The sequence below is a fragment of the Vulpes lagopus genome, chromosome 16, assembly GCF_018345385.1.
Source record: "Vulpes lagopus strain Blue_001 chromosome 16, ASM1834538v1, whole genome shotgun sequence".
NCBI lineage: Eukaryota > Metazoa > Chordata > Mammalia > Carnivora > Canidae > Vulpes > Vulpes lagopus.
This window is the reverse complement of record NC_054839.1, coordinates 22,200,810-22,228,162: the sequence shown is the minus strand read 5'-3', so window position 1 is coordinate 22,228,162 and position 27,353 is coordinate 22,200,810. Positions and strand designations below refer to the sequence as shown.

The window sequence follows — 27,353 nt, the reverse complement described above, 5'->3', positions numbered from 1 at the left end:
TAGAATGGCTTTAATGGTCAGTAACAGTGCTTGGTCAACCAACCGTATTTACGTAGCTGTATATTTCTAAGGGGTTTCTTCTGACTTCAGTCCCCTTAATGATTGGAGGAGTCCTGAGATCCCAAGAGTTACAGCTACTGTGGCTCCCAGTGCCTCCTTTCAAGTGTGCTTAAGCTCTGAGCCCTCGGTTATTCTACATTTTGTAAGATTATGGGTGGGTGTGTAGGGAATAGAATTTTAAACATTAAAATAAAACAAACACATATCCTTCCACTCAGGTTTGAGAAAATAGCAAGAGATAAATAAAATAGGCTTTGGAACTGTGTCTAAACGTGCCTTCTGAATATTGCCCTAACATATGACCTTGTTATACATAATTAAAGCAACATAAATATTTATAAGCATCTAAACTCCCCAAATTCAGTAAAATCTGAGTCATTGGGTTTTCTTCCAGCAAAAAGCATCTATTAACTAGCATTTGGATATATTAATAATTGTTATTTGAAATGTTGGGCAGATGTAGCAAGCAGATCACAATCTTCATGTGAAAGTCAACAAATAGCCTATCTACTGGGAGATATTAATATTAGCATAATAAAGTTGCTGCACAATAATAATTTAAACTATTATTAAATTAATTATTATTAATAATATTAAATTCCCATCAAGGAAATTACCAATTATTGAGAACACATGGACAGTATATTTGCATACATGTTACATGTGTCTTTTAAAATTGGCAGCAATTTTTTTTAACTTGGTTTTAGGATGACATTCATGGTAAGTGCATTTTATTTTATTTTATTTTTTTTACTTCTGCACTATGCTAATTGCTTTATTTATTATTTTTTTTTAAGTTTAATTTTATTTTATTTTTTTTTAATTAACTTTTATTGGTGTTTAATTTACCAACATACAGAAAAACACCCAGTGCTCATCCCGTCAAGTGTCCACCTCAGTGCCCGTCACCCATTCCCCTCCAACACCCGCCCTCCTCCCCTTCCACCACCCCTAGTTCGTTTCCCCGAGTTAGGAGTCTTTATGTTCTGTCTCCCTTCCTGATATTTCCCAACATTTCTTTTCCCTTCCTTTATATTCCCTTTCACTATTATTCATATTCCCCAAATGAATGAGAACATACACTGTTTGTCCTTCTCCGATTGACTTATTTCACTCAGCATAATACCCTCCAGTTCCATCCACGTTGAAGCAAATGGTGGGTATTTGTCGTTTCTAATTGCTGAGTAATATTCCATTGTATACATAAACCCTACGACCCAGCAATTGCACTGTTGGGGATTTACCCCAAAGATTCAGATGCAATGAAACGTCGGGACACCTGCACCCCGATGTTTCTATCAGCAATGGCCACAATAGCCAAACTGTGGAAGGAGCCTCGGTGTCCATCGAAAGATGAATGGGTAAGTGCATTTTATTATGCTCTGATATTTGAAAAGTGAATACATGACATATAGTATATACATTATCATTTTCACTCACTCTCTGTGCTAGTATGAATGTGTATGTATGTGTGTGTGTATAAACTAGGCGACGCAGCTCCACAGCTATGAGAGCGGTTATTATACAGATTGCTGTCATATCAAAATTAATACATATCAGTGAAATGCACCAAAATCAATCTTTGTGGAATCAAACAAAATACCCATAGTCAAAATATTTTCTTCAAAAAGGAACAAGTTATTTTCTTATATGTGACTTTCAAGTTCATAATCTTGGGCTGCAGAATTGCACCTTAACAAAAGTATTTCTTTAATAGGGGCATTTAGAAAAAACAAACATATTCAATAACAGAATTCAAAGTTAATAAGGTTTGCTTAAAATATAAATTCATGGATGATTGAAGATGATAGAAATCATTCAAAATATACAAGCAAAAAGTATGTATATGTATATACATATTTAAAGTGGCAATTAAACCATAATATTCCTGATATATATTTGCATACATACTGGTAAAATTTAATAGACTATACAGCAGAGCAATAATATTAATTAAAAGTATGCATATGTAATGATCTACATGCATGATAAACTAATTAACACCAGAGATTAATATTCCTAGTAACTTAAATTGACAGTCCCATATTTGTTTATAAAAGCAACTTTCATGTCTGCTATAGTGCTACAGACTTATTTTAAATATTCCCAAATTATTTATTCATAATGAAGACAGTTATAAAAATTTCTTTATAATTTCTTTGGGGTAGTAAATATGTTTCATATTCAAACCTGATTTAATTTTCCTTACAATTTTATGAGAATTTTTTATTATTTATGTTGTAAATTCAAGATTAAAAAAAACGTAGTTTCTCCTCTATTCTGTCCTCCAGATCTTTTGGAACAATGTACATGCATGAGTTTTCCAAAATTCATCACTAGGAAGTGCTGTCTGGCAAGCATTCCCATTTTCTTATTCCAGTAGCCAAAAAGAGTTGGTAAAATCTGCAAGCCAGTAACCACTTTAATCTACGGCAGGCTCATGGTGCTATAAATCCATAACTAATCAGGATCAGCTGATAATGAATTCAACTTGTCTTGAACAACGTCTATTCTGAGAAAAAAAAAAAAAAAACTTTACTGCAATCCCTTGTGGCCTTCTCCAGCTCTTTGCTTTATAGAGTAGACTCAAATCACCTGTAACAACTAATTATATGACACAAAACAATAGGTAACACTTATTCAGTGCTTACAATGTGCTAAGTATGCTAAACATTTTGTGCAAATAAACTCATTTAATCCTCATAACAAATATAGGTATCAGCTGATGCAAAGAAATTACCCAATATTTTAAGCAGTCACTAAAAGGCAGAGATGGAACTAGGCATCCTAAGGAATGTTTATCCAAGCCTCTATTTTTAATCACTGCACCATGTGTGAAAAAATCCATCACACAGTAAAAAGCATCATTACAATCAAAAAGGACACGCACCTCTGTATTTTAAAGTATTAAATGGATATATTTTTTAAAGGATTTAACCTATTTTTTTCCTAAACAATGATTTAAAAGGAATGAAAGAAAATATACTTCAGATTTTTGCTCAGTTTCCTTATATAAAGTACCTCTCTGAATGACTTTGGGAAAATATTCTGCATTTTAATTATGTCCTCCATTAAAATGTTATCAAATCCACAAAAATTTCCAAGACATAATGTCCTGATAGTACATGAGTTGGTATCAGAAATGTATGGTATAAGCTTCCTGATAGGAATAAAAGTACCCTAGAGCATTGTCTAACATACATAAATTAATGTGCTTGAACTATAATTGTAGGACATCTTCATCACAGGCCAACTTTATCCCTATAAAATTAACCAATCTTTTGACTTCATTTTTTTTTCTGCCAGTGAGCATACTTAGTAAGAATAAAATGTAATGCTTATCTATCGTTCACATTGTGTAATGAAGTTCTTCAAGTATTTTTTTTTTTTTTACTAATATTCATTCAGTAAATGAAGGTCTTACACAAATGACATGAAATACTGCCCAAGTAGCATGGAACTTGTGGAACGCTAACAAGTGTTTTATGTTTATTTTGTGCTTTTCAGAATAAGTTAATGATCAAATTAACTGACACTTTTCTTCCTTCTGATGTACACTCAGGAGTCAGAAAATTGAGAGACCTAATTCTCCAATAACCAGAGGTGCACTTTGGCTAAAACATTTACATTGCCTAGGTCCTTTAAATAAAGAGATAGTAGCCCATGTTTTCCTGTCACTTTTAAAAAACTTAATGTGATTAGCTTTCCATTTCTATTCATTATTTCTCATTCCCACAATTCTAAAAACATACTCAAAAACTGACCTAAAAAAAGATTCTAATTGTTTTTGCTTTTAATTATTTTTTGAGATTTTATTTATTTATTTGAGGGAGAGAGAGAGAAAGAGAGCACAAGCGGGGTTGGGTGGAGAGTAGCAGAGGGACAGGGCGAAGAGGACTCCTCGCTGAGCAGGGAGCCCAGTTACAGGGCTCTAACCCAGGACTCCAACCGAGATCATGACCTGATCCGAAGGCAGACACTTAACCAACTGAGCCACCCAGGTGCCTCTGTTTTTGCTTTTAGATGTGATTTTAAAAATGTTCCTTGAAGTAAATCTTCAATAATTCACTAGATTTTAGAAACCAGATATTTATATTTAGGGACTATTGATCTTCTAAGTGACTCAAGAATTTAAAAACTGATACACTTCCAAATGAGTTTCTCTATTCAGTTGTAAAGTTGAATAGTTAGCCAAAGATGAGCTAGTCCACTTACCTCCATTTGGACCTCACCTAAACCCTTACAAAACAGATTTATAACCTTTACAATAATTTTTCAGGTATTTTCAAAAAGTATCATATTAAGTTTTTTTAAAAGCAATTCAAAATCTGAATGATTTGTTATCACCATATGGGCATAGAGAGTTATGGCTAAACATTTTCAGCATAGTAATCATTTGTCCTAAAACACCTGAAAATAAATCCCAAATTGAAAAATGTATTTGCATATGTAGCTTGCTTTTCTAGTACTCTGTTTAACTGTATTACATATTTCTGGGAAAAATGTGTTTATTTTCTTAAACATATATGGAAACACAATATACCTGTCATGCATGCATTTATTTAGTCATGCATGCTCCCACACACAGTCAGTGCTCCCTTGCAGACTTTGGTTTGTGCTACAATTTCTGTGATCCTGAATCTTACCCACTGCTAGCAGGTGCCTGCAGGTGTTTGCCTACAAGAAGTTCATTGACAGTTTATTGTAGCGAGAGTACTTTCTCTGGTAGTGAAAAATAGCTGCAAAAGCACTGCAGGCTAAGTAATGTAGGACAATGATGCTTCATGTACTGTGAATGCATAATTATTCATTATCAGTCAGGCAAAGATTAATCATTCTTCTGTGATATTTTTCCCATGGAAAAACTAGTTATCAAATTCTAGTTTCCACAGATATTGTCAGTGTATTGGAAGGACTGCAGCTGGACTATGAGTCTCATGGACATTTAACTTCTGACAGCTGTGAATGCTTCTTTGTGAATGCAGACATTGCTCTTTGACTCAGAGTTTCTGGAAGAACTCCAAGATGCATTCTCAAGTGCTGCTGCAGACTCTCCGGGTGCATATTAGGAGAAGGTGGTCAGAAACGTCATGAATCGCCAAACGTGGACAGATACTTGTATTTTTTTCTATGTATATTTATTTCAGCATAGTTATAAATAGATGAAGTAATAGTCAATGATGAATCTCTTATAAATTTATCAATTATTAAGACATTTAATTTCTTAATTTTAGTAGTGGTATTATCTCATTGTATGTATTCTTTGGAAAAATTTAGAAAAGTGTGTTATGCAGTTTGGGTTTTTTTAATAATAAATTTATTTTTTGTTGGTGTTCAATTTGCCAACATACAGAATAACTCCCAGTGCTCATCCCGTCAAGTGCCCCCCTCAGTGCCTGCCACCCAGTCACCCCCACCCCCCTCCCTCCTCCCCTTCCACCACCCCTAGTTCGTTTCCCAGAGTTAGGAGTCTTTATGTTCTATCTCCCTTTCTGATATTTCCTACCCATTTCTTCTCCCTTCCCCTCTATTCCCTTTCACTATTATTTATATTCCCCAAATGAATGAGACCATATAATGTTTGTCCTTCTCCGATTGGCTTATTTCACTCAGCATAATACCCTCCAGTTCCATCCACGTCGAAGCAAATGGTGGGTATTTGTCGTTTCTAATGGCTGAGTAATATTCCATTGTATACATAAACCACATCTTCTTTATCCATTCATCTTTCGATGGATTATCTATATAACAAATTCATATGGCAAAGGGCTAGGGGATTGTATCCTTAAACTTCTGCATGAAAGGATTGAAATGATTCCTCCTCAAGGGAAGCATTTTAGTATTTCACTATTGATTTTCTTTTAAAGATATATATATTTTTTTGTTTTAGAGAGGGAGAGAGAAAAGAGAGAGAGCAGGGGTGGGGCAGAGGGAGGCAATCTCAAGCAGACTCCCTGCTGAGCACAGAGCCTGACAAAGGGCTAGATCTCAGGTCTCTGAGATCATGACCTGAGCCTAAATCAAGAGTGAGACATTTAATCGACTGATCCAGCCAGGTACCCCTATTATTGATTTTTTTAAGGAGGTATATAATGCTTGCTTTGACTCCTGGTTTACTAAATATAAAATAATAATCATTTAAAAACTCGAAAATAGAAAAACCTGCTATTAGGGACATTTTCGATTTCAGAAAAAAAAGTATATTATATATATTCAAAATTATTGTTTTATGTACCTTATATATTCAACTTATTGTGATAGTCAATAATGTCTTTTTATATTCTTAAGGTACATCAATATGGAGACAGTCTATTTATAAATATATTTAGTGATCAGTTTAAGATATATTTATCATAATGTTTATATGAGTAGTATTATATATTAGCAATTCAAACTATTTCTACTGTTGACTTTCTCAGAAAAGATTTGACATTACAGAAATGATGAATCACTTAGAAGCATCTTCATCAAACCTAATTACTAAGTATTGATACACATTATTTTCACTTTCCTTTAAAATAAAGTAAATCCCAAAAGTGTACATCTAAATTAGCAAAGTTAAGTTAAAAAGAAAGGATACTGAGAGACCCTATACTTCATATCATAGTATATTTCTGCTATGTATTGTTTGTATGAAATAATGGAATATCACCAATTACCTTGAAACAATATAAAGTTGTAATAATTACATGAAAGAATAGGACCTTCTCATAAAACAGCTAGCAAATAGCAAATGACTACATGTATGTTGTAGGCATGTCATACATTTTAGTTGATTGATTCTGAATTATAAATGATGTATGAATTGCTTGTTGCTGTTTGTGTTAACTATTGTTGATAAACAAAATTACAAATTGAAAGACCTTGTCAAATAGATTCCTACTCTTTGGGACAAGTCAACGTAAGCTTCCCTTTCTCTAATGAATGGATTATTTCTAAATGCTACTATAATAATACTATAATGAAAAACTTTTAAATATAAAAATACCTACAAATAAATTTCAGTATTTACATATGAGCAAGAGACTGTATAGTCATTGATCAAAGTCTGTCTTCATAGTAGTCACTACCCATATAATATTGCAATTAAGGACACAGATTGATTGTACAATGAAATGCACCTCTTACACTGGTAATTCAAATCCAAATTGGTTATTTGTTCATTGGGATATGTAACAATTAAAATTACAGCATACATTGTAATATGTCATATGACAATAACTATGAGTCTAGTGTCACTCTAAGAGCATCATTAGATTGACAGAATGTTTTGGAATCACAGGACAAAAATACATCATGGAATATTAAACAAAGAATAGCCATCATATATCTATTTAACACAAAAGGTACACCATTCACAAGTTAGCATGCTATTATTAATATTTATTTAAATGAAAATAACTTTACATTTTAGGATAAAGTGAATAACTTAAAGTCTACAACTTGGATAAAATTATATTTTTCTTCCAAGGACATTTTTATACTTACCATTGGATTAAACAGTGTGGTTATCATAAGGTCTATTGTAGAGAAGTACAGTAACTTTTATGTATATATAAAATATATCTCTCTATATATATCAGATATATATATGATCTACCCAGACAGTTGTCTTCGTAAATGCAAGTGTAAAGTTGCCGCAAAGCAAGAGTCAAGAATGGAGTTGAAATCTCTTGAGAGCCACTGCAGTGCTCTGGATAAGGTGGCTTCCTCTGAATTTTGGACTTAAGCTCTTAAGCAATCCATGCTTCTTTTGAAACTATATTGATTTTGGCCACAGAAGTATAATGACGGAAATATAGGTAATGTTATTATTAATATTTTAGATAAATTGATTGAAAACAAACAAAATTTAATCTCAAAAATTGCAGATTTGTAACTGGGACTGGTTACCAAGCTATTACATCTCTGTTTCAAATATATAAATATGACTTTATTTAAACGGAGACTTAATCAGATCTACATGGAAATTAGAGGCCATATGTGTATTCTAACATTCATTAATTACAATTTCTTGTTCCAAAAGCTGCCCACTCTACTTGTACAAAACACCACTGAACTTCAAAATAGAGCTGTTGTATTCAAATGGTGTAATGTAAGAGTTTAAGTACAATTTTGTTACTGACAGACTTCTCTGCACAAAAAAGCCTATTCTAGATAGTTCCTTGAAGCAAAATACCCATTTAGGACTTTCTTTTCTAGTTCTACTAACATTCTGCTGTATGATCTGAAGAAAAGCACCTTAGAGAGTACTTCATCATACATAAAATGGCACTTATCTTCTAATAAAATTCTATTGATATAAAATCATCTACCTTGCCTTCTTTATAGTGCTGTAATAAGGATGTAATAAGAAATTTTGAAATGCCTGTAAAATGCCTTGAAATCTTTAAAAGAATGGCAGAGGTCTTGAACTGAATGCAATTTAAAAGAATTGAACAGAGACCCTCAACAGAATGTAAATCAGGCCCCTAGCCAAATGTGAATCATAATTGTCCTTATTTATTGAGGATGTCATAATCACCATCATTACTTATGAGTGCAGCTGTTCATACCGACTGACTTTCAAAGTATCCCAGAAATTGCAAAAGACACACAGTTACAGCCTTCTAGGGATTTACACTCTAGATCTGCACTACCCAATATGGTAACCACTAGCCACATGTGTGTAAATAAGTTAAAATTTTAAAATTAAAATTGCATATCCTGTGTTACGCCAGCCACATTTCCATCGCTCAGTAGCCATACGTGGCCAATGGCTATTATATTAGACAATGCAGATAGGGGTTATTTCATCATCACAAGGAGTTCTATTGGAAAGCATTCCTACAGAGGCATGGCAAATATATACTACAAGAAATACTATTCAAGTACACAAGGTAAGCAATAGTATTTCTACATATTATATTCCATTTATTTTGACTGGAGAATGAAGGTGACTGGTCAGAAAGTAAAAATGTTCCTGAAATCCTCCAACTACCCTGTTATGAGCCAATGAATTATTTTGTCTCAGACATAATATGGTTTAAGACTATATTTACCAAATAAATATTTGTTGAGTAAAAGAAATTGAAAATGGACATGAATTTCTTATGTACAGTGGGTTTTTTTGGAGCTCATTTTTCCACTCTTTGAGGGGAAGCAAACTCCAATTCTCTGCTCAACAAGGAATGATAGTCTAGTCCAGAAGAAAACAGCAACTTTAATCAGGAAATAGAAACTGTCCTAGGCAAGTGCTAGATAATGGAAGAGAATGTTCAGATAAGCAAGTCTTCCAAGTTGGTTAAGCAAAGGAGATGTTTTTTGGTGAAGAAAGGATTTACAGTGAATTCTCTAGAACAATAGCTGGAAGAAAAGGGAAAAGCCAATTAGATGAGTGGGCAGTACAAACCAAAGTTTTGGAGTTGGAAGAAGCTGATTCATTTTGAGGGGATAGCGAGACTTTGGAAGTTTCCTCGTGCATGAAAGATCCCAGCTGATAAAAGTTGAAAAAATATTGTTACTTTAGACATTCTCCTATAAGCAATGGTTCTTCTGAAAATTCTGTGATAAAACTATGTTTTAGGATGGTTAATTATTTTCATTTGTGAGCCCAGAAAGGATACAGAAAATATAGATACATAAAGCCTGTTTGGATTTGTTTAAAAATGACTAGAGATATGTGAGAAAGAAGAACCAATAAATCTTAAGAGACAAATCCCAGCTCTAATAGAAAGATACATAGAAAAGCTAATCTAGCTATATAGTAAAACTGCTTCTTTTCCAGTGGAATATGCATATTTTAAAGTGAGTATAAGCCAGATGGCAGCAGCCTTTGTTCTAACAGGGCCTGATGATAGTTTGTATACTTAAAATATGCCACAATTACACACTCACTCATCTTTCTGCCGATAGCAGTAAAGATCTGCTGCTGACAACTTCAAGTATAATCACTTATCTTCTCTAGAAAATCATTTTGATCTTTCCCTTCAACTCACCACGGTATTAAATAAAAGTAATGTTGCCAGTACACAGCATGGTTCTGCACAGTGAAGGAAATGAAAGCTAGCTCTTATTAATTACTATTCTAATAGTTAATATTGGCTCCTGGAATTGAATGTCATATGTTAAAGCTATGAAGAGAAGTCACTTTAACTAATTACTTTAGTCATATATTTAGAAACATAGTGTCTCCATGGATAGCAATGTGTCATAGAAAAAAATGGTTCTGAGAACTATGGGACAGAGATTAACCTGGTAAAGTAATCTTCCATTTTTCATCACTTCTCATATCATTCTTCCAAATACAAATTTTCCCTGACTTACAACAAAGTTATGTCCCGATAAACCCATTGTAAGTTGAAAATGCATTTAATGCACCTAACCTAGCAAATGTCATAGCTTAGCCCAGCCTACCTTCAACGTGCTCACAACACATAAATAGCCTACAGCTGGGCGAAATCATCTAACACAAAGTCTATTTTATAAAAAATGTTGAATAATATATGTAATTTATTGAAGACTATACTAAAAGTGAAAAACGGTTATATGTGTTCAGAATGATTATAAGTGTATGGGTTGTTGATGCTTATGATCACATGGCTGACTGGAAGCTGAGGCTTGCTCCTCACTGACTAGCATTGCAAAAAAAGTATCATACTACATTTTACTGTCCCAGGAAAGGATCAAAATTCAAAATTCCAAGTAGTTTCTACAAAATGTGTATTGCTTTAATACCATGGTATGGTTGAAAATTCTAAGACAAACCATTATAAATTGGGGACCATCTGTAATACCCTTATCTTTCAAGTACCTATTTTTTAAATTTTTTAATGGAAATGTGCATATAAATTGAAATTTTCAAATAATAAAAAATGGAATGTAAGGTGAAAAATCTTCATTCTACTCAAGACTCCCCAGTCTTCTCCCAAAAGGCAAATGTCACGACTGAATTTGTGTATCCTTCCAGAAAAATTCTCTCCTCCCCCACAACAGTGTATACAGATGATGCTATACACACTATTAATAATGACAGAACCATATGCTTATATACACTGTTATTAAATGCTGAAGAGTATTCCAAGGTATAGATAGAGATGTACCACTTTTCATTTACACATGTGGGCTGTTCTTAGCTTTACAAATGTAAGCATGTGTTACAATGAACATCTTCTTTCATAAAGTTTTGTACATTTTATTTTGGTACTGTAGGCTACTTTCTGAAAAGATAATTGTCAAAAAAATGCATCTTAAATTTAGGAAGAGAATTCCAATTGGTCCTTCAAAAAGAGTGTTTTAATACATAATCAGTCAAAAGATTATCAGAGTGTATTTACAAGGAACTGAATGAGGCAAGGAAGAAAATTGTCTACTTTACGCACATCTTTCTCTTACGTCACTGACAGCAAATCTCTAAGATTGTAAGTAACAAACTAGGTCTATAAGTGAATAAATAATCTTGGTGAAATTAATCAGTTGACCTAGCCCTTTTGGGTTCGGTAGACATCACTGTATGATAATTTTGATTGTTGTAATTTTTAATGTACCAAACCCATAAAAAAGTTATACTATTGTTATTTAACTTATCAATTACATAGAGAAATGATCATAAATGGTGACTCGTGTTTTTCCCACCAGGAGAAACTTTTCTGATTTTAGGGATATGTGTTATATATAATTTAAATTTAAATTTATATATAATATAAATTTGAAAGACATAAAAATATAATTTATATCTGAAAAATGTGTTTACCAGATAGGGTTGTCTAGACTTTTTAGCTACTACTAACACAAAAGTAATCTGTTAGAGCTAATTTTGGAGGAGTGTGGAATTATATTTATATTTATAGCTAATTTTGGAGGAGCCTGGAATTATATTTATATTTAGCATTATGTTTTATAATCTTACCAGTTAAGCTAACAAAAAGAAATGCAAGCTCTACTTACTTTAGATTTCAATAATGTTGATTAGTAATTACAAAATCTCATTATGATTACCAAGAATAATCTCTTTTAGGTTATTTCATAAGGGACTATAATTCTTGAGTAGGCATTTTAATATTCTAAGGAAACAATACACAAATGTAATATGATGAGATATTTTAAGAGATGCATTTAGTATAAGAAATCTTCCAAATAGTCCATAAAACACTAAAATGACAATTCCAATACGAATTCACAAAAATATATGGTCAATTTCAGGTGATAAGTTATGCTCACTGTGGTTTGAATTTAAATTTTCATAGGGAAGTATCAGATTATGTCCATAATTTGCATTAATTTTTGTCACATATATTACCATATATGAAACGTACTTTTGATGATGGTAGATCATGGGCTCATTATAATATGTACAAATATATTCACAAACATTTAAACAAAGATTCCCAACTTTTCACATCCAACCAACTCAATCAAATAATGTTTAATTAAGTATAATGCCCTTAATTCTGGAGATCTATTTGACCAATCGTTTCATTTTCTAGTTCCCAAAGTGTTTATGTAATCCTGTGCATTCATTTGAGTATTGTATAAAAGCAAGTATACATATCATATGACTGTATTGTTTAGTATGGACTGAAACATAGATATGCTTGTTCTTGTAGCTAAAAGTCTTGGCTTAGATTTGACCACTGTTACATGATTCATTTATTCTTTTCTAGGATATAGTCAATATTTAAAGCAAATAGGAGTCCAAAGACTGACAAACAAGGATTTTCCTTATTTCTATGATGTTTTTCCCTCCTGAGTTCTTCTGTTTGGTCTTTGCATGTCACAGGGTTTTCTCAAAATTCACTTTCCTGCCGAGCAGCTTATAGAGACACCTAGCGGTAAGCCGTAATGGTGGCTTCTCAGGCAATCCTTAAGATTGAGTCAATGAAAGTTGTCATCAGATATTCATTGGGGCCACAAGAAATAAACTAGACTATTTTTGTGTCAGTGTTTCTCACAAAACTGGCACCTAAAATAATTGCAAATATATTCAATACTTTTAGCATGACAAAATTTATTTTTAATTAGGATAATAAATCTTTAAAATGAAAATAATACAAAATCAAAAATTAAACCAAATGCTGATAATTAAGTACAATTGTGATGATTTAAGAAAGTAATGAAGTAATGAACTAAAAATAGCTATAGCTATTTTGAAAAGTCCAATAATTGATTAAACCACTTTATACCTTTTCAGAACTTCTATAGAATTTGTCCACATCGAAAATTATTACTGTGATAAAAATGCCAAAAGTTTCCAACTGTAAATAATATGTAATTTTAAGTTATTACATCTTAACACATTCATTTAAAATATAAAAGCAATATTATATTTTAAAAATAAATTTTCTAAAATATTTGTATCATAGTAGAAGACTATGGACTAAATAAAACAGACACTAACAAGACTTGAAGTTTAAGTTGCCTGTTTATTATATAAGGTACCTGCAGCAAGTGGCTGTCATTCCCCAGCCAAATGTTTCTAAATTTACAGGAAGGTCTTTTATAGGCTCTTATTGTCATTATTCAATATTACAGATTACTTCTTGTCTCCCTCTCTTGTACATGTCCTGAATTGAAACAAAATAAAACTGTTTTCAAACAAAGTATGTATAGATTACCTGATTTTAGTATATGTGCTGCGGAAGCAAGCACATGTATGGATTATCTGAAAAAATATTTGCCAAACAGACTGAGAAGAAATTTCAAGAAATGTTGCAAAACTTCAAAAGACTGGAATATTTACCACCTCTAGAGAACTTTTAATTTCAATACAGAGAGAGGATGTGGGAAGATATGTTTGTATAGTTTGTATATATATATATATATATATATCAGAATCTTTATAATCCTATAATTAATCAAGACATTATAACCACAATAGTATCCTAGGTACTACCCAAGGAGACAATATCAATTATGTTTAGAATGATTCCAAAAAATAAATCATAATTAAATCATAAAATAAAGCAGATAAATATACTTAAGTGGTCAAACTACCCAGTTATCATAGAACAGGCACAGGTGCACTCAGCCTCCATTGGGCCACTTACTATGACTAACTTTTTTCCTATACCTGGGAAGGACTGCAGGGCTAATATCACAAACACTGGAAATATGCCTTATGAATGAATGTAAAGACCCCCCCTCTGGGGAGGGAGGTGCCTGGTTTCATGGAAAGAGGCAGGAATACTTACTGCAAAGATGACGCTAGTGGAGTTTAGCAGGTGACTCTTCAAGAAACTCGCTTCCTATGGATACTGCGTTTACTTAGGGGCTTCCAGCTTTTTAGTACACACCAAATGTATTCACCTTCTCTCTGAAAAGTCGTTCGCATGCCCTTGCATCGCTCAGACATACCTATAAAAAGCAATTCTTAAAAAAAAAAAAAAAAATTAGCCCCCCCTGTTTGCAGCTAGGATGAACCACTCCCTCTTCCAGGGTCCTTTAGAGTAAGTACAGGAGACAGAGCAGGGGCTGCGTTATGCTAAGCGGCTGGGGGAAGGCAGGCGGTCAGCACAGGGCTGCTATCGTCTGTCCCCGACCACCAGGAAGCCCGCGCCGTCGGGGTTATTTCCACTCCTCCCTTCTTCCATCCAAGGATCGCACAGTCCCACGCTTGTGTTACGCACATGGCCCAAGACTCCTGTGTCTCCCACGAGGTGACATCCGAGGAGGGCTCCGCTCGCGCCGCCCGAATCCAGGGACGCCTTCGCCCTCGGCTGCCATCTATCGGCCACCGCGCGGCCGCTTCGCCCCGGGCCCATCATGTCTGCTGCAGCTTGGCTCGCACCGGCGGCGCGACAATAAACAAGTGCACTGGACGGGGCCCTGGGCCCGAGCTGGAGCGGACGTCTCGGAGGCCCCTGTGATGCTTACCGCGTTGCCACATCTTCAGCGCCCGGGAGGGAAGACGCGATTCTCTCCGAGTGTTTTAGAGCCGCCAGGCTGCCGGGACACGCCAGGGGCGTAGAACAACGCGGCTCCTGCCCCCCCCCCCGCCTCCCCCCGCCCCAGGCCCCCTAAAGGATGTCGGAGATAGAGACTTCCAAATAATGACGATCGTGCGCCGCAGCTGGGGAAGGGACGAGAAAAACCCCTGCAAACACTGGGAGCGATGAAACCGCCAAGAGGATGCGGGAACCGTACAAATACTAATTAGGGGCCGCGGCGGCGGCGGCGGCGGCGGCGGCGGCGGACTCGGCGCGGGGACAGCGGCGGCGGGATCCCAGCGCGGTGGTCGCCGCTGCGCGGGGGGCGGAGGACGGCGCAGGAGCCGCAGCCGCCGCGGGGGTAGCCGAGGGGCCGCTGCCACCTTCGCTCGCCCCCTCACTACCATGTACAGTGTGCGCTGCAAGAAGAAGGCGGGCGATGCATGCACACCCCCGCGCCCCGCTCCCTCTGGCTAGTCCCCGGGCGTGCGCCACTGACCAGGGGGGAATGTGCTGAAGCCGCGAGGAGGAACGCCGAGGGGGGAGGGGAGGGGCGGCCAGCGCGAACCCAGGCCGAAGGGTGCGTGGAGCTGGAGGCTGCTGGAGGGGGCGGCGGCGGCTGCGGGCTTGGAGAGAAAGTTGCCCCTTATGCAGATGGCAACTGTAAGTACCCGCCTGGGGAGTGCGGCGAAGGGTGCCCGGGACCCTGCGATCGCGCGGTGGCGCGGGTGGGAACGAGTGTGCGAGCGAGCGTGAGTGCGAGCGGGTGCGAGCGCTCGGCGGGGCTGACCGTCACGTTGGAGGGGCCGGCGGTGCCAGGCAGCCTTCACGTCCCCTCCTCGGCTCCGCGCCTCCCCCTCCTCGGCTCGCTCCCCGCCCCGCCCGGCTCCGGCTCCGGCTCCGGCTCCGGCTCCCGGCCCCTGCCGCGAGGCGCCGCGACCGCGGGTCCTCCGCCGCCCCCTCCTCCTCCCTTCGCTACCGGCCGCCCGCGATCGCCCCCTCCTACCCCGCCCCCCACCCCGCTGCCCGCTCCACTACCGCCGAGAGCGCCGGGGAGAGCCGTTTGGGGAGCCCCGGGACCCGCGGTGGCCACCGCGGCGGCGGCCCGGGCTGGCGGCGTCCGGGCGCCTCTTTCCTCCAGCCGCTCGGACCGCACTGCTCGCCGCCTCCTGCCCTGCCTGGGCTCGGGAAACCCAGTGCACACCCCAAAGAGGTATTTTTTATAGGGGCGGCTAGGATGAGTGGGCCCTGGAGATGTGAGACGGGGTAAGTCGACCGTTTACTTTGCAAAAGAGGCTCGCGTGTGTGTGTGTGTGTGTGTGTGTGTGTGTGTGTGTGCGGCAGCAGGGTGCCTTTCCTTCCCTCTCCTCCCTCCCCTCCTTCCTTCCCTTTCTCTTCCTTGGCTTTGGGGCGGAGTGGGGGAGGGGAGCCTCGCGTCCTGGAACTCCGGGTGCTTCAGCCTGGGCCGCTGTGGGAGCAGCTGTGCCCGGAGCAGCGGGTCCGGCCTGGGTGCTGGGCTCCAGCCCGCGCAGCCCCACTCTGTCTAATGCGGGATGGGCAGGGCGATGGTCTAGGGTCCAAATTCTTTGGGGCAAACAAATGCAGTTCCTCCGCCCCCGCCCTCCAAAATAATAATAATAATAATAATCTGAGATGTGATAATCTGACAATGTGCAACGCACCCACGAATTTACATCGGAGGTGCGTTTCCCAGTCAGAATGTCAGCCTTCCCCGGCTCATTCAACTTTATTTTCTCAAATTTTCGGGCTCCTTTGATGGCAAGGGGGAGGAGAAAGAGAATGGGGTTGAGAGGAAGCTCTTCGACCCCGGCTAAGCAGAACTGAATTAAAGTTGTAAACCCTCCAGTTGAATACCGGCTGGACACAATTTGCAATGGGCTGTCAGAAAGGGTGGGAGGTGAATGGGGGCGGGGAAGCAGAGGGAAGGAGGGGGAGGGGGAGGGGACCCAGCCCCCGCTGAATGGATGTGCAGATTTGATCCAGTGGAGAACTGAAATTTCAAGGTAAACGTTTTGCTTTCCATAGGGGGTGTTTTTGCCGCTTTTAAGCCAGGAGGCGTTTGCGGTTGCGTCGGGAGGTCGGAGGTACTTGTGAGGTTTATACGCTGTGATTCCGATCCGCCTCGACACGTCTGGGTGGCCACACGTGAACGTTTCGCAGGCACACTTGCACATGTGCGTGCGGATGCAGGGGCTCTTCATAGCGCGGGCTGGATTCAGCTAGGGGAGCAAGATCGAGGTCTCCAGGCTTGAACCCGTGACTCAGAAATGTCTTGGCTTTAGTTTTGGTTGCAATTCGACATCAGACTTCGGTGGTGGTGAGGCACAGGCAAGGCTGACTGGAGAAAAGGCTTGGGTTCCCAGAGCCCAGCATCTCTATCAAATCCACCCCCCCCCTCCCCAGCCCCGCCGCAACCAACCCAACACGCACTCACACTCACACGCTCTCCATTTATGTCCTTTCCCTTTTGAGTACCGCTGCCGACCCGAAGTAGGAAGTGGAAGGAAGCCTTTAAGAGGACAAAAAAGAAATCGAGAAAGAAAAGGGGGAGGGGGTCCGACTGATTCCTGGAGGAGATGAAATCAGGATATTAAAGCACAGACCACGGTCACTTGTCTCCCTCCCTTCACCCTTTCTATTTTGCCTATTAATCAGCCCGGGTGCCCTTTCTCTTAAAAGGAGGAGGAAGGGGGAGTGAAACGTTGACTATCAAATGTAATAAACAACTCCAGAGATGATGGGGATGCTGGTGAGGTGGTAGTTCAGTCCAAATCTCGCTAATTCCGTAGGGTTAGTTTTGCATACCGTGGCAAACGGACGCGGAGCGGGAGGCAAGGGAAGCGTTGGCGCTGGTCCTTGGTTTACTTTTAGCCGATTCCGGGTAAGCGGTAGGAACGTCCTCTTTCAACTCCAGGTATCGGGAGGTGTTCCGGGATTGCGGATGCCTTCGCCGAGTTCTTTGTAATCCACCGCGCAGAACTATTTCTGTGGCTTAAAGATGCGGTTGGGTAGCGTCGCTGACATGATCAATGAGGAGAAGTGGACGCAGGGCGCACTCAGAGAAGCGCTGCTAAGTGGCTCCGTGCATGCAATTAGGACGCTGATATGCTTTAAAGCGTGGCAGTGAAGTCCACCATCAAAGCGAACGCGCCCTCCTTTTTCTCCATACTCAAAGCTCCTGAAGACAATTGGTGATTTAAAAGCTTCTTCTGGGTCCTTTTGATGCATTATCTTACATCTTTTCTGCCTCTGAAAAGTATTCTTTAGGTTCCCACCCTGGCATTTCCAGCATTGGTTTAAAATAGCCCAAGTATTGTGACTCCTTGCTTTTCTGTGAAAATGGGAGACCTTCACGGTGAACTGTTAACTGAGGAGGTTCTAAAAGAAAGGCAGAGGAGTTTGGTATAGGTGAGGTGGGGAACCTTGTAAAATGGTGCTTCTTTTCTCTTAAGTTAGAACCATGAAACTGAACTGACAGCCATTTTATGTATATTTATGGATTGGTTTTGAAAAGGGGGGGGGGTAAGCAAGGAAAAACACTAAAATGGGATTTTTATCTAACCTGCCCTTATCTTGTAAAGGGCAGCATGTTCCTGTTGTATTCATTAGGAAATGAAATCAACCTTTAAATCAAAATGAATATGAGACATTAATAAAGTCTGAAGAATGTCGGTGTTCCACTGGAGTGGGGGGGGGCTGTCATTCATATTCCCTCCTTCTGGATTTCAGAGAAGTATTAGGGAACAGAGAGACTTTCTTACCGATCCCTTAAATTTTTGTCATACTCTGTTGTTTCCTTTTTTTTTTTTTTCCCTCTCTCCCTTGCAGGAGGTAAAATGCACACTTGCTGCCCCCCAGTAACTTTGGAACAGGACCTTCACAGAAAAATGCATAGCTGGATGCTGCAGACTCTAGCGTTTGCTCTAACATCTCTCGTCCTTTCGTGTGCAGAAACCATCGATTATTATGGGGAAATCTGTGACAATGCATGTCCTTGTGAGGAAAAGGATGGCATTTTAACTGTGAGCTGTGAAAACCGGGGGATCATCAGCCTCTCTGAAATTAGCCCTCCCCGGTTCCCAATCTACCACCTCTTGTTGTCTGGAAACCTTTTGAACCGCCTTTATCCCAATGAATTTGTCAATTACACTGGGGCTTCAATTTTGCATCTGGGTAGCAACGTTATCCAGGACATTGAGACTGGGGCTTTCCACGGGCTGCGGGGTTTAAGGAGATTGCATCTGAACAATAATAAGCTGGAACTTCTGCGCGATGATACCTTCCTTGGCCTGGAGAGCCTGGAGTACCTACAGGTCGATTACAATTACATCAGTGTCATTGAACCCAATGCTTTTGGGAAACTGCATTTATTGCAGGTGCTTATCCTCAATGACAATCTCTTGTCTAGTTTACCCAACAACCTTTTCCGTTTTGTGCCCTTAACGCACTTGGACCTGCGGGGGAACCGGCTGAAGCTTCTGCCCTATGTAGGGCTGTTGCAGCACATGGATAAAGTTGTGGAGTTACAGCTGGAAGAAAACCCCTGGAATTGCTCCTGTGAGCTGATCTCTCTCAAGGATTGGCTGGACAGCATCTCCTACTCGGCCCTGGTGGGGGATGTGGTTTGTGAGACCCCCTTCCGCTTACACGGCCGAGATTTGGACGAGGTGTCCAAGCAGGAACTTTGCCCAAGGAAACTTATTTCAGATTATGAGATGAGGCCACAGACGCCTTTGAGCACCACGGGGTATTTACACACTACCCCGGCCTCGGTGAATTCCGTGGCCACTTCTTCCTCTGCTGTTTACAAACCCCCCTTAAAGCCCCCTAAGGGGACCCGCCAACCCAACAAGCCCAGAGTGCGCCCCACCTCTCGGCAGCCCTCCAAGGATTTGGGCTACAGCAACTACGGCCCCAGCATCGCCTACCAGACCAAATCTCCGGTGCCTTTGGAGTGTCCCACCGCGTGCACTTGCAATCTACAAATCTCCGATCTGGGCCTCAACGTCAACTGCCAGGAGCGCAAAATCGAGAGCATCGCAGAGCTGCAGCCCAAGCCCTACAACCCCAAGAAAATGTATCTGACGGAGAATTACATTGCTGTTGTGCGCAGAAGCGACTTCCTGGAGGCCACGGGGCTGGACCTCCTCCACCTGGGCAACAACCGCATCTCAATGATCCAGGACCGCGCCTTCGGGGATCTCACCAACCTGAGGCGCCTCTACCTGAATGGCAACAGGATTGAGAGGCTGAGCCCGGAGTTGTTCTATGGCCTGCAAAGCCTGCAGTATCTCTTCCTCCAGTACAATCTCATACGTGAGATTCAGTCTGGGACTTTCGATCCGGTCCCAAACCTCCAGCTGCTATTCCTGAATAACAACCTCCTGCAGACCATGCCCTCGGGCGTCTTCTCGGGCCTGACCCTTCTCAGGCTGAACCTAAGGAGTAACCACTTCACCTCCTTGCCCGTGAGTGGAGTTCTGGACCAGCTGAAATCCCTCATCCAAATCGACCTGCACGACAACCCCTGGGATTGTACCTGCGACGTGGTGGGCATGAAGCTGTGGGTCGAGCAGCTCAAAGTGGGTGTCTTGGTGGACGAGGTCATCTGCAAGGCGCCCAAGAAGTTTGCGGAGACGGACATGCGCTCCATTAAGTCGGAGCTGCTGTGTCCGGACTACTCGGACGTGGTGGTTTCCACGCCCACGCCCTCCTCCATCCAGGTCCCGGCGAGGACCAGCGCGGTGACCCCGGCGGTCCGGATGAACAGCACCGGGGCCCCCGCGGGCTTGGGCGCGGGCGGAGGCGCGTCGTCGGTGCCCTTGTCCGTGTTAATCCTCAGCCTGCTGCTGGTTTTCATCATGTCCGTCTTCGTGGCCGCCGGGCTCTTCGTGCTGGTTATGAAGCGCAGGAAGAAGAGCCAGAGCGACCACACCAGCACCAACAATTCCGACGTGAGCTCCTTCAACATGCAGTACAGCGTGTACAGCGGCGGCGGCGGCGCGGGAGGGCACCCGCACGCGCACGTGCACCACCGCGGGCCCGCGCTGCCCAAGGTGAAGACGCCCGCGGGCCACGTGTATGAGTACATCCCCCACCCCCTGGGCCACATGTGCAAAAACCCCATCTACCGCTCCCGGGAGGGCAACTCCGTGGAGGATTACAAAGACCTGCACGAGCTCAAGGTCACCTACAGCAGCAACCACCACCTGCAGCAGCAGCCGCCGCCGCCGCCGCCGCCGCCGCAGCCACAGCCGCCGCCCCCGCCGCAGTTGCAGCTGCAGCCGGGGGAGGAGGAGAGGCGGGAAAGCCACCACTTGCGGAGTCCCGCCTATAGCGTCAGCACCATCGAGCCCCGGGAGGACCTACTGTCGCCGGTGCAGGACGCCGACCGCTTTTACAGGGGCATTTTAGAACCAGACAAACACTGCTCCACCACCCCCGCCGGCAGCAGCCTCCCGGAATATCCCAAATTCCCGTGCAGCCCAGCTGCTTACACTTTCTCCCCCAACTATGACCTGAGACGCCCCCATCAGTATTTGCACCCGGGGGCAGGGGACAGCAGGCTGCGGGAACCGGTGCTCTACAGCCCCCCCAGTGCTGTCTTTGTAGAACCCAACCGGAACGAATATCTGGAGTTAAAAGCAAAACTAAACGTTGAGCCGGACTACCTCGAAGTGCTGGAAAAACAGACCACATTTAGCCAGTTCTAAAAGCAGAGGAACTCCCTTGGAGCTTTTGCGTTTAAAACAAACAAGCGAGCAGACGCACACGGTGAACACGTTTGATTACTTGTGTTGTTTCAACGTTTAGGGTGAAGTGCCTTGGCACGAGATTCTCAGCTTCGGCAGAAGATACTGAAAGGGTGTGCAGTTTCCTTTAGGTTTTTACACACGGGGAAAACATTTGTGTAAACTGGGCACATCACTTTCCCTTCCTGCGTGTGGGGGAGGAGAGGGGAAGGGTTCATGGAGGGCAGTTTGCTGCGCAGGTGACTTGTTAAGAAGGTCGCAGTTATTTTTGTAGTGGTCGGAAGTGCTATGAGTGGTGGAAGACGGCAGCGCATAGATTCTACTCTTCTTCTTTTGTTCCCTTTCCCTCCCCACCTCCCCCACCCCCTTTAAGCCATGGGTGGGTCTAGATGGCTTTTGTGGAGAGATTAGCACACCCCAACTTTACTAGAAAGTTTGTTCTCTCTCTTTCCCTCCCCGCCCAGCCTTCTCTCCTTCTCTGCCTCCCTTCTTCCCCTCATTACTTTTCCTTTCTTTTTAAAGGATGTGTTTGTATGCATTCTGGACATTTGAATTAAAAACAAAAATACTGTGATCTGGAAAAAGGATCACCATAGATGTGGACAAATCATTAAAATTACAGAGCTATATGATCCATAATTGATTAGTCAAAATAACTTATTGATGAAATATACAAATATTTTATTGTAGCACCTATTTTTATATACACATTTAGCATTTCTCTTTCCTTCACTATTTAGCCTATGATTTTCACAGAGGTGTCTCACTGTATTAGGAGCTGCATTTCCAAAACCGAAGTGGTATCAGGAAAGCATTTTAAATCGTTAAAAATATGGAGAACTTAATGGGAAAATCATAAAGCCAATGCAACCCACCCAATTGGATCTGTAATTAATTTTTAAAAACCTGATTGTATCCCAATGTATAAAAGACAAAAATTAGGGCAATTAATTGGGTCATTTGAGTAAGAATCGTGTGCAAGTTTCTGGTTTATTAGAGAAGATTTAAAAGTATTTTTATTAGTCAACCAAAATGATGTATTGATTTGACTACTATTGTAGCCGATTTTTGATTGTTTAACCAAACCCAGTTGCATTTGTACAGATCCACATGTACTGGCACCTCAGAAGACCAAATGATGGACTGTACAAATCTCTATACAATGTCTTTATCCCTCTGGGCAGCAAGCAATGATGATAACCACAAACAGGATCTCTGTAAGATGGGGCTACTGTTGTTACAGTCTCATATGTATCCCAGCACATGTAATTTTTTAAATAGTTTCTGAATAAACACTTGATAACTATGTCAAATATGAGGGACTGAAGTAATGATTACTTAAGGTACAGAAAAAAATAGCTATGTGTGATTGACTGAATCCTCATTATTAACAATTAGGACATAGGAGCTAACTCTTACTCTTGTTATAAAAAAAAAAAATTTCCCCTAATTATCAAATTTGAATATATATGTATATATATATATGTAAAATTTGCCTTTGCAAATTCAGGGAATTATGTTTTTCTAAATGTGGCATTTAATGTTTATTAATGAAATTTCAATTGTATACTTTCTTTCCTTACTCAAGTATCCGTCTAATATATGGACCGTGGTAAGTAATAGATTGCCTGTTCATTTTTCTCCCAATGTTATGTATTTTGTTATGTCAGTATTATTTATTCAGTCTACAATTCCCATGGTTTCCTAATCTTCCCATATTCCCATGGTTTTCCTGATTTTAATTTGTGTAAGACTACCTTCAATAATTATGATGGATACTTTACCTGAAGTTGATCTATATCCTAAATGTTCAAAAGTTAGTGGGTATAATAAACTGTTCACCTCTGAGTAAGGTTTGCCAGTGAAATTAGGTTAGTTTTTAAGAGTAGGAAATGTTTGAATTAATCTGAAACTTAAAGAGCCATGTGCTTCATTGCTATTGGTGGATCTTCCCAAAATCTCACCTGAAATGTGTACAATATCAAGGGCTGTTCATGAGCTTTATGTTTAAAGAACACTTTCCATGGCATTCTGCCACAAAGAGGCAGCATTCACCCATGAGTAAATTGACAGTAACTGCTTGAATTCAGATTGAACAGGTGGTAACAGTTTCCCTGAGGAATTAAAAAAAAAAAAATTAGTAAACGTACATCGGTCAAGTGAAATAGACTAACCCCATTCTGTGCAACATTTTCCCTTCCAGAATTTTCTTTCAAAGCGCAAAGTAACAAGCTCAATAATGCCATGATATTATCATGAAAAGAAAAAAAAAGTATCTCTTACTCTTCATCTACCTCCTCCATATTAGATCCAGGATTAGAAAAGAAAAATAAGTAATAGCATTTATTTGACTTCACAATTGGAGTTGTTATTAATTTTTCTTCACAATGGGAGTCATTTTTTCAATGTCAAAATCACTTCCTCAATATTATATGTAGATACGACTGTATTGTATAAATTATAAAATATTAATACAAAGTGGAATCTTCCATGTAACTAAGTTTTAGTTCTTAATCGATGCATAAAAAGTAAGAGATAAGAATTACATGAAACTAAAGATGTAGTTCTGAACAAAATACATAGCTTCCAAAGAAAGTCTGTTGATGGGTTTTTCAAAGATTAACAAAATAATGTTAAATAATGTTATTATTTCAAACCAGCACTATTGCACATAATTTTGTCACATACGCTTTCTTCGGGTGAGCTCATTTGTACTTCTCCTCTTCCTAAGGTGTCCAACTCTCTTTTTTAAATCTCAAAAATAACAATTGTCTGATTTATGAAAAGAGATGACTTATAATTTTTAAATTCTATTTTTCCCAATTGTATTAAGAGGATAAAAGTAAACTTGTTCCTGCTCTAATAAATAAACTTGAAAATTTTTAACATGTAGAGTTATAAAACTGTGTAGAATTTTAAAAAAATGAATTCTCTTTCTCCTTATACATGGTTGCCAGCCAATCCATTAACATATACAATAGAACATGAATTATGTGGTTTTGAATTATTTGATTTTTGGTTTTTCAGGTTGTTCACTGAGGAAACAATTAAATCAGGTATATCAGTGGTATATGATTGGATTAAGGAACCCTGCAAATTCTCTCCGTAGAATTTTGGAGAACAATATGTAATGTTTCAGGCATCAATTAAAATTTGGATGCAGACTAAGCTTACTCTTTGTGCTTGTTCCATTTGATATGTTGCATAATCTCATACAAATATATTTCCAGGTAGACATTATAAAATCTTATTTTTCTCTATATATGAATACAGTGTAAATACTTAAATTATCTCAGAGAAAGTAAATATATTCTATGTAAATGTGATTATTGGTATGCTACTATTCAAAATTACCTACACCAAAACAATTGATTAAAGTTACATTTTAATCAACTTTAGCATAAATATACTCGGAACACATATCTTTCATTTAGGCAAAATTATCACCTTTCCACGTGTGAAGTGTAAACTTTGGGTAAATGTTCTTTATACCCATGTCTGTCCCCCACCACTGTTATCCCACCTGCAAGAGGAAAGTCAAACTGTGTACAATGAAAACATCCACACATCATGTGGAAAAGGTTAGGACTTAAGAACCTAAATCAAGATACCAGTTTCTTGCCCTATAGCATTAAATCCATTCTTATTACTAAGTTATGTTGTTAGCAAATTATTCAAATTAAATATGTATCATTTCTTTCCCTATTCTATTTTTCCTTTCTTCTTATATCTCCCGCTTGCCTCTCCCCCTGTCTTATTCTTTCTCTTCATTATTTTTCAGTTGGGCAAGAGAGAGAGGGAGAATAGTCCAGTCCCTGTTTGAAATGCCAAAAAACTAGCTATTTAACATCAAAACTAGCTACTCGATGGATTGTTCCCAGCCACACAACGCAACTAATGAAAATAGAACAGACCACAAATATGTTTCTGATTCATTCAGGAATATGCTCTTGTTGAACTTTTCAGGTAGCTCCGAATTAACGTATTTGCAGAGATGGCAAAATACTTAGTTAAGCAGTTTTAAGACCAAATTTTACACTGAGAAAGAAGAACCTAAAAACAATGAAAGAACCAATTTAAATGCTAAAAGATGGGAGCATTGAATTCGTTGATTTTCAAAGGGAATAAAATGTTAAAAGGTAAAATTATACTGTTACCAAATTAACTATTTCACTTATGAATAATGTTTCTGAAAGTCCTCCAATGTTCTCTACCTTTTTGCTACTACAAATATATGTATTTTTGCAGGTACAAAATTAAAGAAAATGGGTGGACATTAGTCATGTACATAAAAATAATTATCTAACATCTATATCCAACAGCTTATGTCAATTTATACTGCATTTGACAGCTGTACATTCTATCATTAATTTTATTTTAATTCAATTTAGTGCCTTTCTATAATTATCCATATATATTTCCATGAGTTTGTGTAGCATGTATATGGCATGCAAAAATACATATTATCAAAGAGAGCACTGCATACTAAATTTTCATCTGGAGTCCTTTATATTTCAAATTGTTAAAATTATTTCAAATTCTACTTTTTTCATGGTCTATGCTGTAGGCATGTTAGACTGAGGGAAAGAAAATTATGTCATGCAGTATTATGTTTGAGTGTGACAATATTATAATACTCTTTTCTTCCTCTGTTTATAGCAGATTTCTTGGCCTACAAGACACAGGTCAAATATTTCTCATGGTAATTGTACCAATATTATAAATGAATAACTTTTATACTCATTTTTAAAAGGACAACATTTACCCTTACTTAAGTTTAAGAGTGACTTAGATTACTTCTTATAAAAAAAAATCTGAAGATCAAAACAAATATTTCATAAAGAATTGATGTAATGCAAGTATGAAATAAGTTTACTTTCTTACTTTCTATTTACTGTCGAAATGAAAATGTAATGGTGCATTGTGTAATGCTAAGTATATCAGATACATTTTTACTAGAGATTAGAAAATTCCTTTTATAGAAGAGTATTGTTCATAGTGATATGTTGAATGGAAGTCTTCCAGAGAGTCCTTTTTCTTAATTAAGTACCTTCTTCAGAACATGAAAGAATATTGTATATTTCTACTACAAAATGAACACATACATGTTTAAATATTACATGTATTTCTAAAAGTGGAAATTGTGAAACATTGTGTCAAGGACACATTGTTTTCTTTTTTAAATTTCACCTATGCAGAAATGGAACTGTGGCTTTTATTGAATCGAAGGCTCATTAATGTCATGATCCATTTTAACAAACTCATTTACAGATCATTAGGTTTTAAGAAATGCTTTCAATATATCATGATAGAAATTCAATTTAACTTTGATTGTTCAGTATCAAATCCTATACATGCAAGTAGGAAAATTTGGTGACTTTTCAGTCTTCTGGAATATGCATTTTAGATTTTGTTACAAATTTATTTCTACCATCAATAATAATTTCTAGTGGTGCCAGTGAATACCTGTTTGAAGAATTTTATTTTATGCTTCCTTAAAAACAAGACTTAATATTGAAACCAAATTTGCTATAGATTTTAAATTTGTAATTAGATATGTGCCTATTTAAATAAAATATGAAGAATAGCAGTAAACCCATGTTAAGCAATTAGCAAA

General features: G+C 39.2%; 1 protein-coding gene across 4 annotated transcripts; it reads left to right on the top strand.

Annotated features, from left to right (window-relative positions):
* The first annotated feature begins 15,498 nt into the window (after positions 1–15,498).
* On the top strand, positions 15,499–24,909 carry SLITRK5 (SLIT and NTRK like family member 5). 4 transcript variants are annotated; one of them, XM_041731408.1, is made up of 2 exons: positions 15,499–15,626; positions 18,813–24,909. In XM_041731408.1, the coding sequence occupies exon 2, from the start codon at positions 18,821–18,823 to the stop codon at positions 21,695–21,697; it is 2,877 nt and encodes a 958-aa protein (XP_041587342.1). In that variant the 5' UTR covers positions 15,499–15,626; positions 18,813–18,820; the 3' UTR covers positions 21,698–24,909. The 4 variants fall into 4 exon arrangements, with proteins under 4 accessions (XP_041587342.1, XP_041587344.1, XP_041587341.1 ...); XM_041731410.1 differs by lacking the exon at positions 15,499–15,626 and adding an exon at positions 16,033–16,176; XM_041731407.1 differs by lacking the exon at positions 15,499–15,626 and adding an exon at positions 16,094–16,229.
* The last annotated feature ends 2,444 nt before the right edge of the window (positions 24,910–27,353 follow it).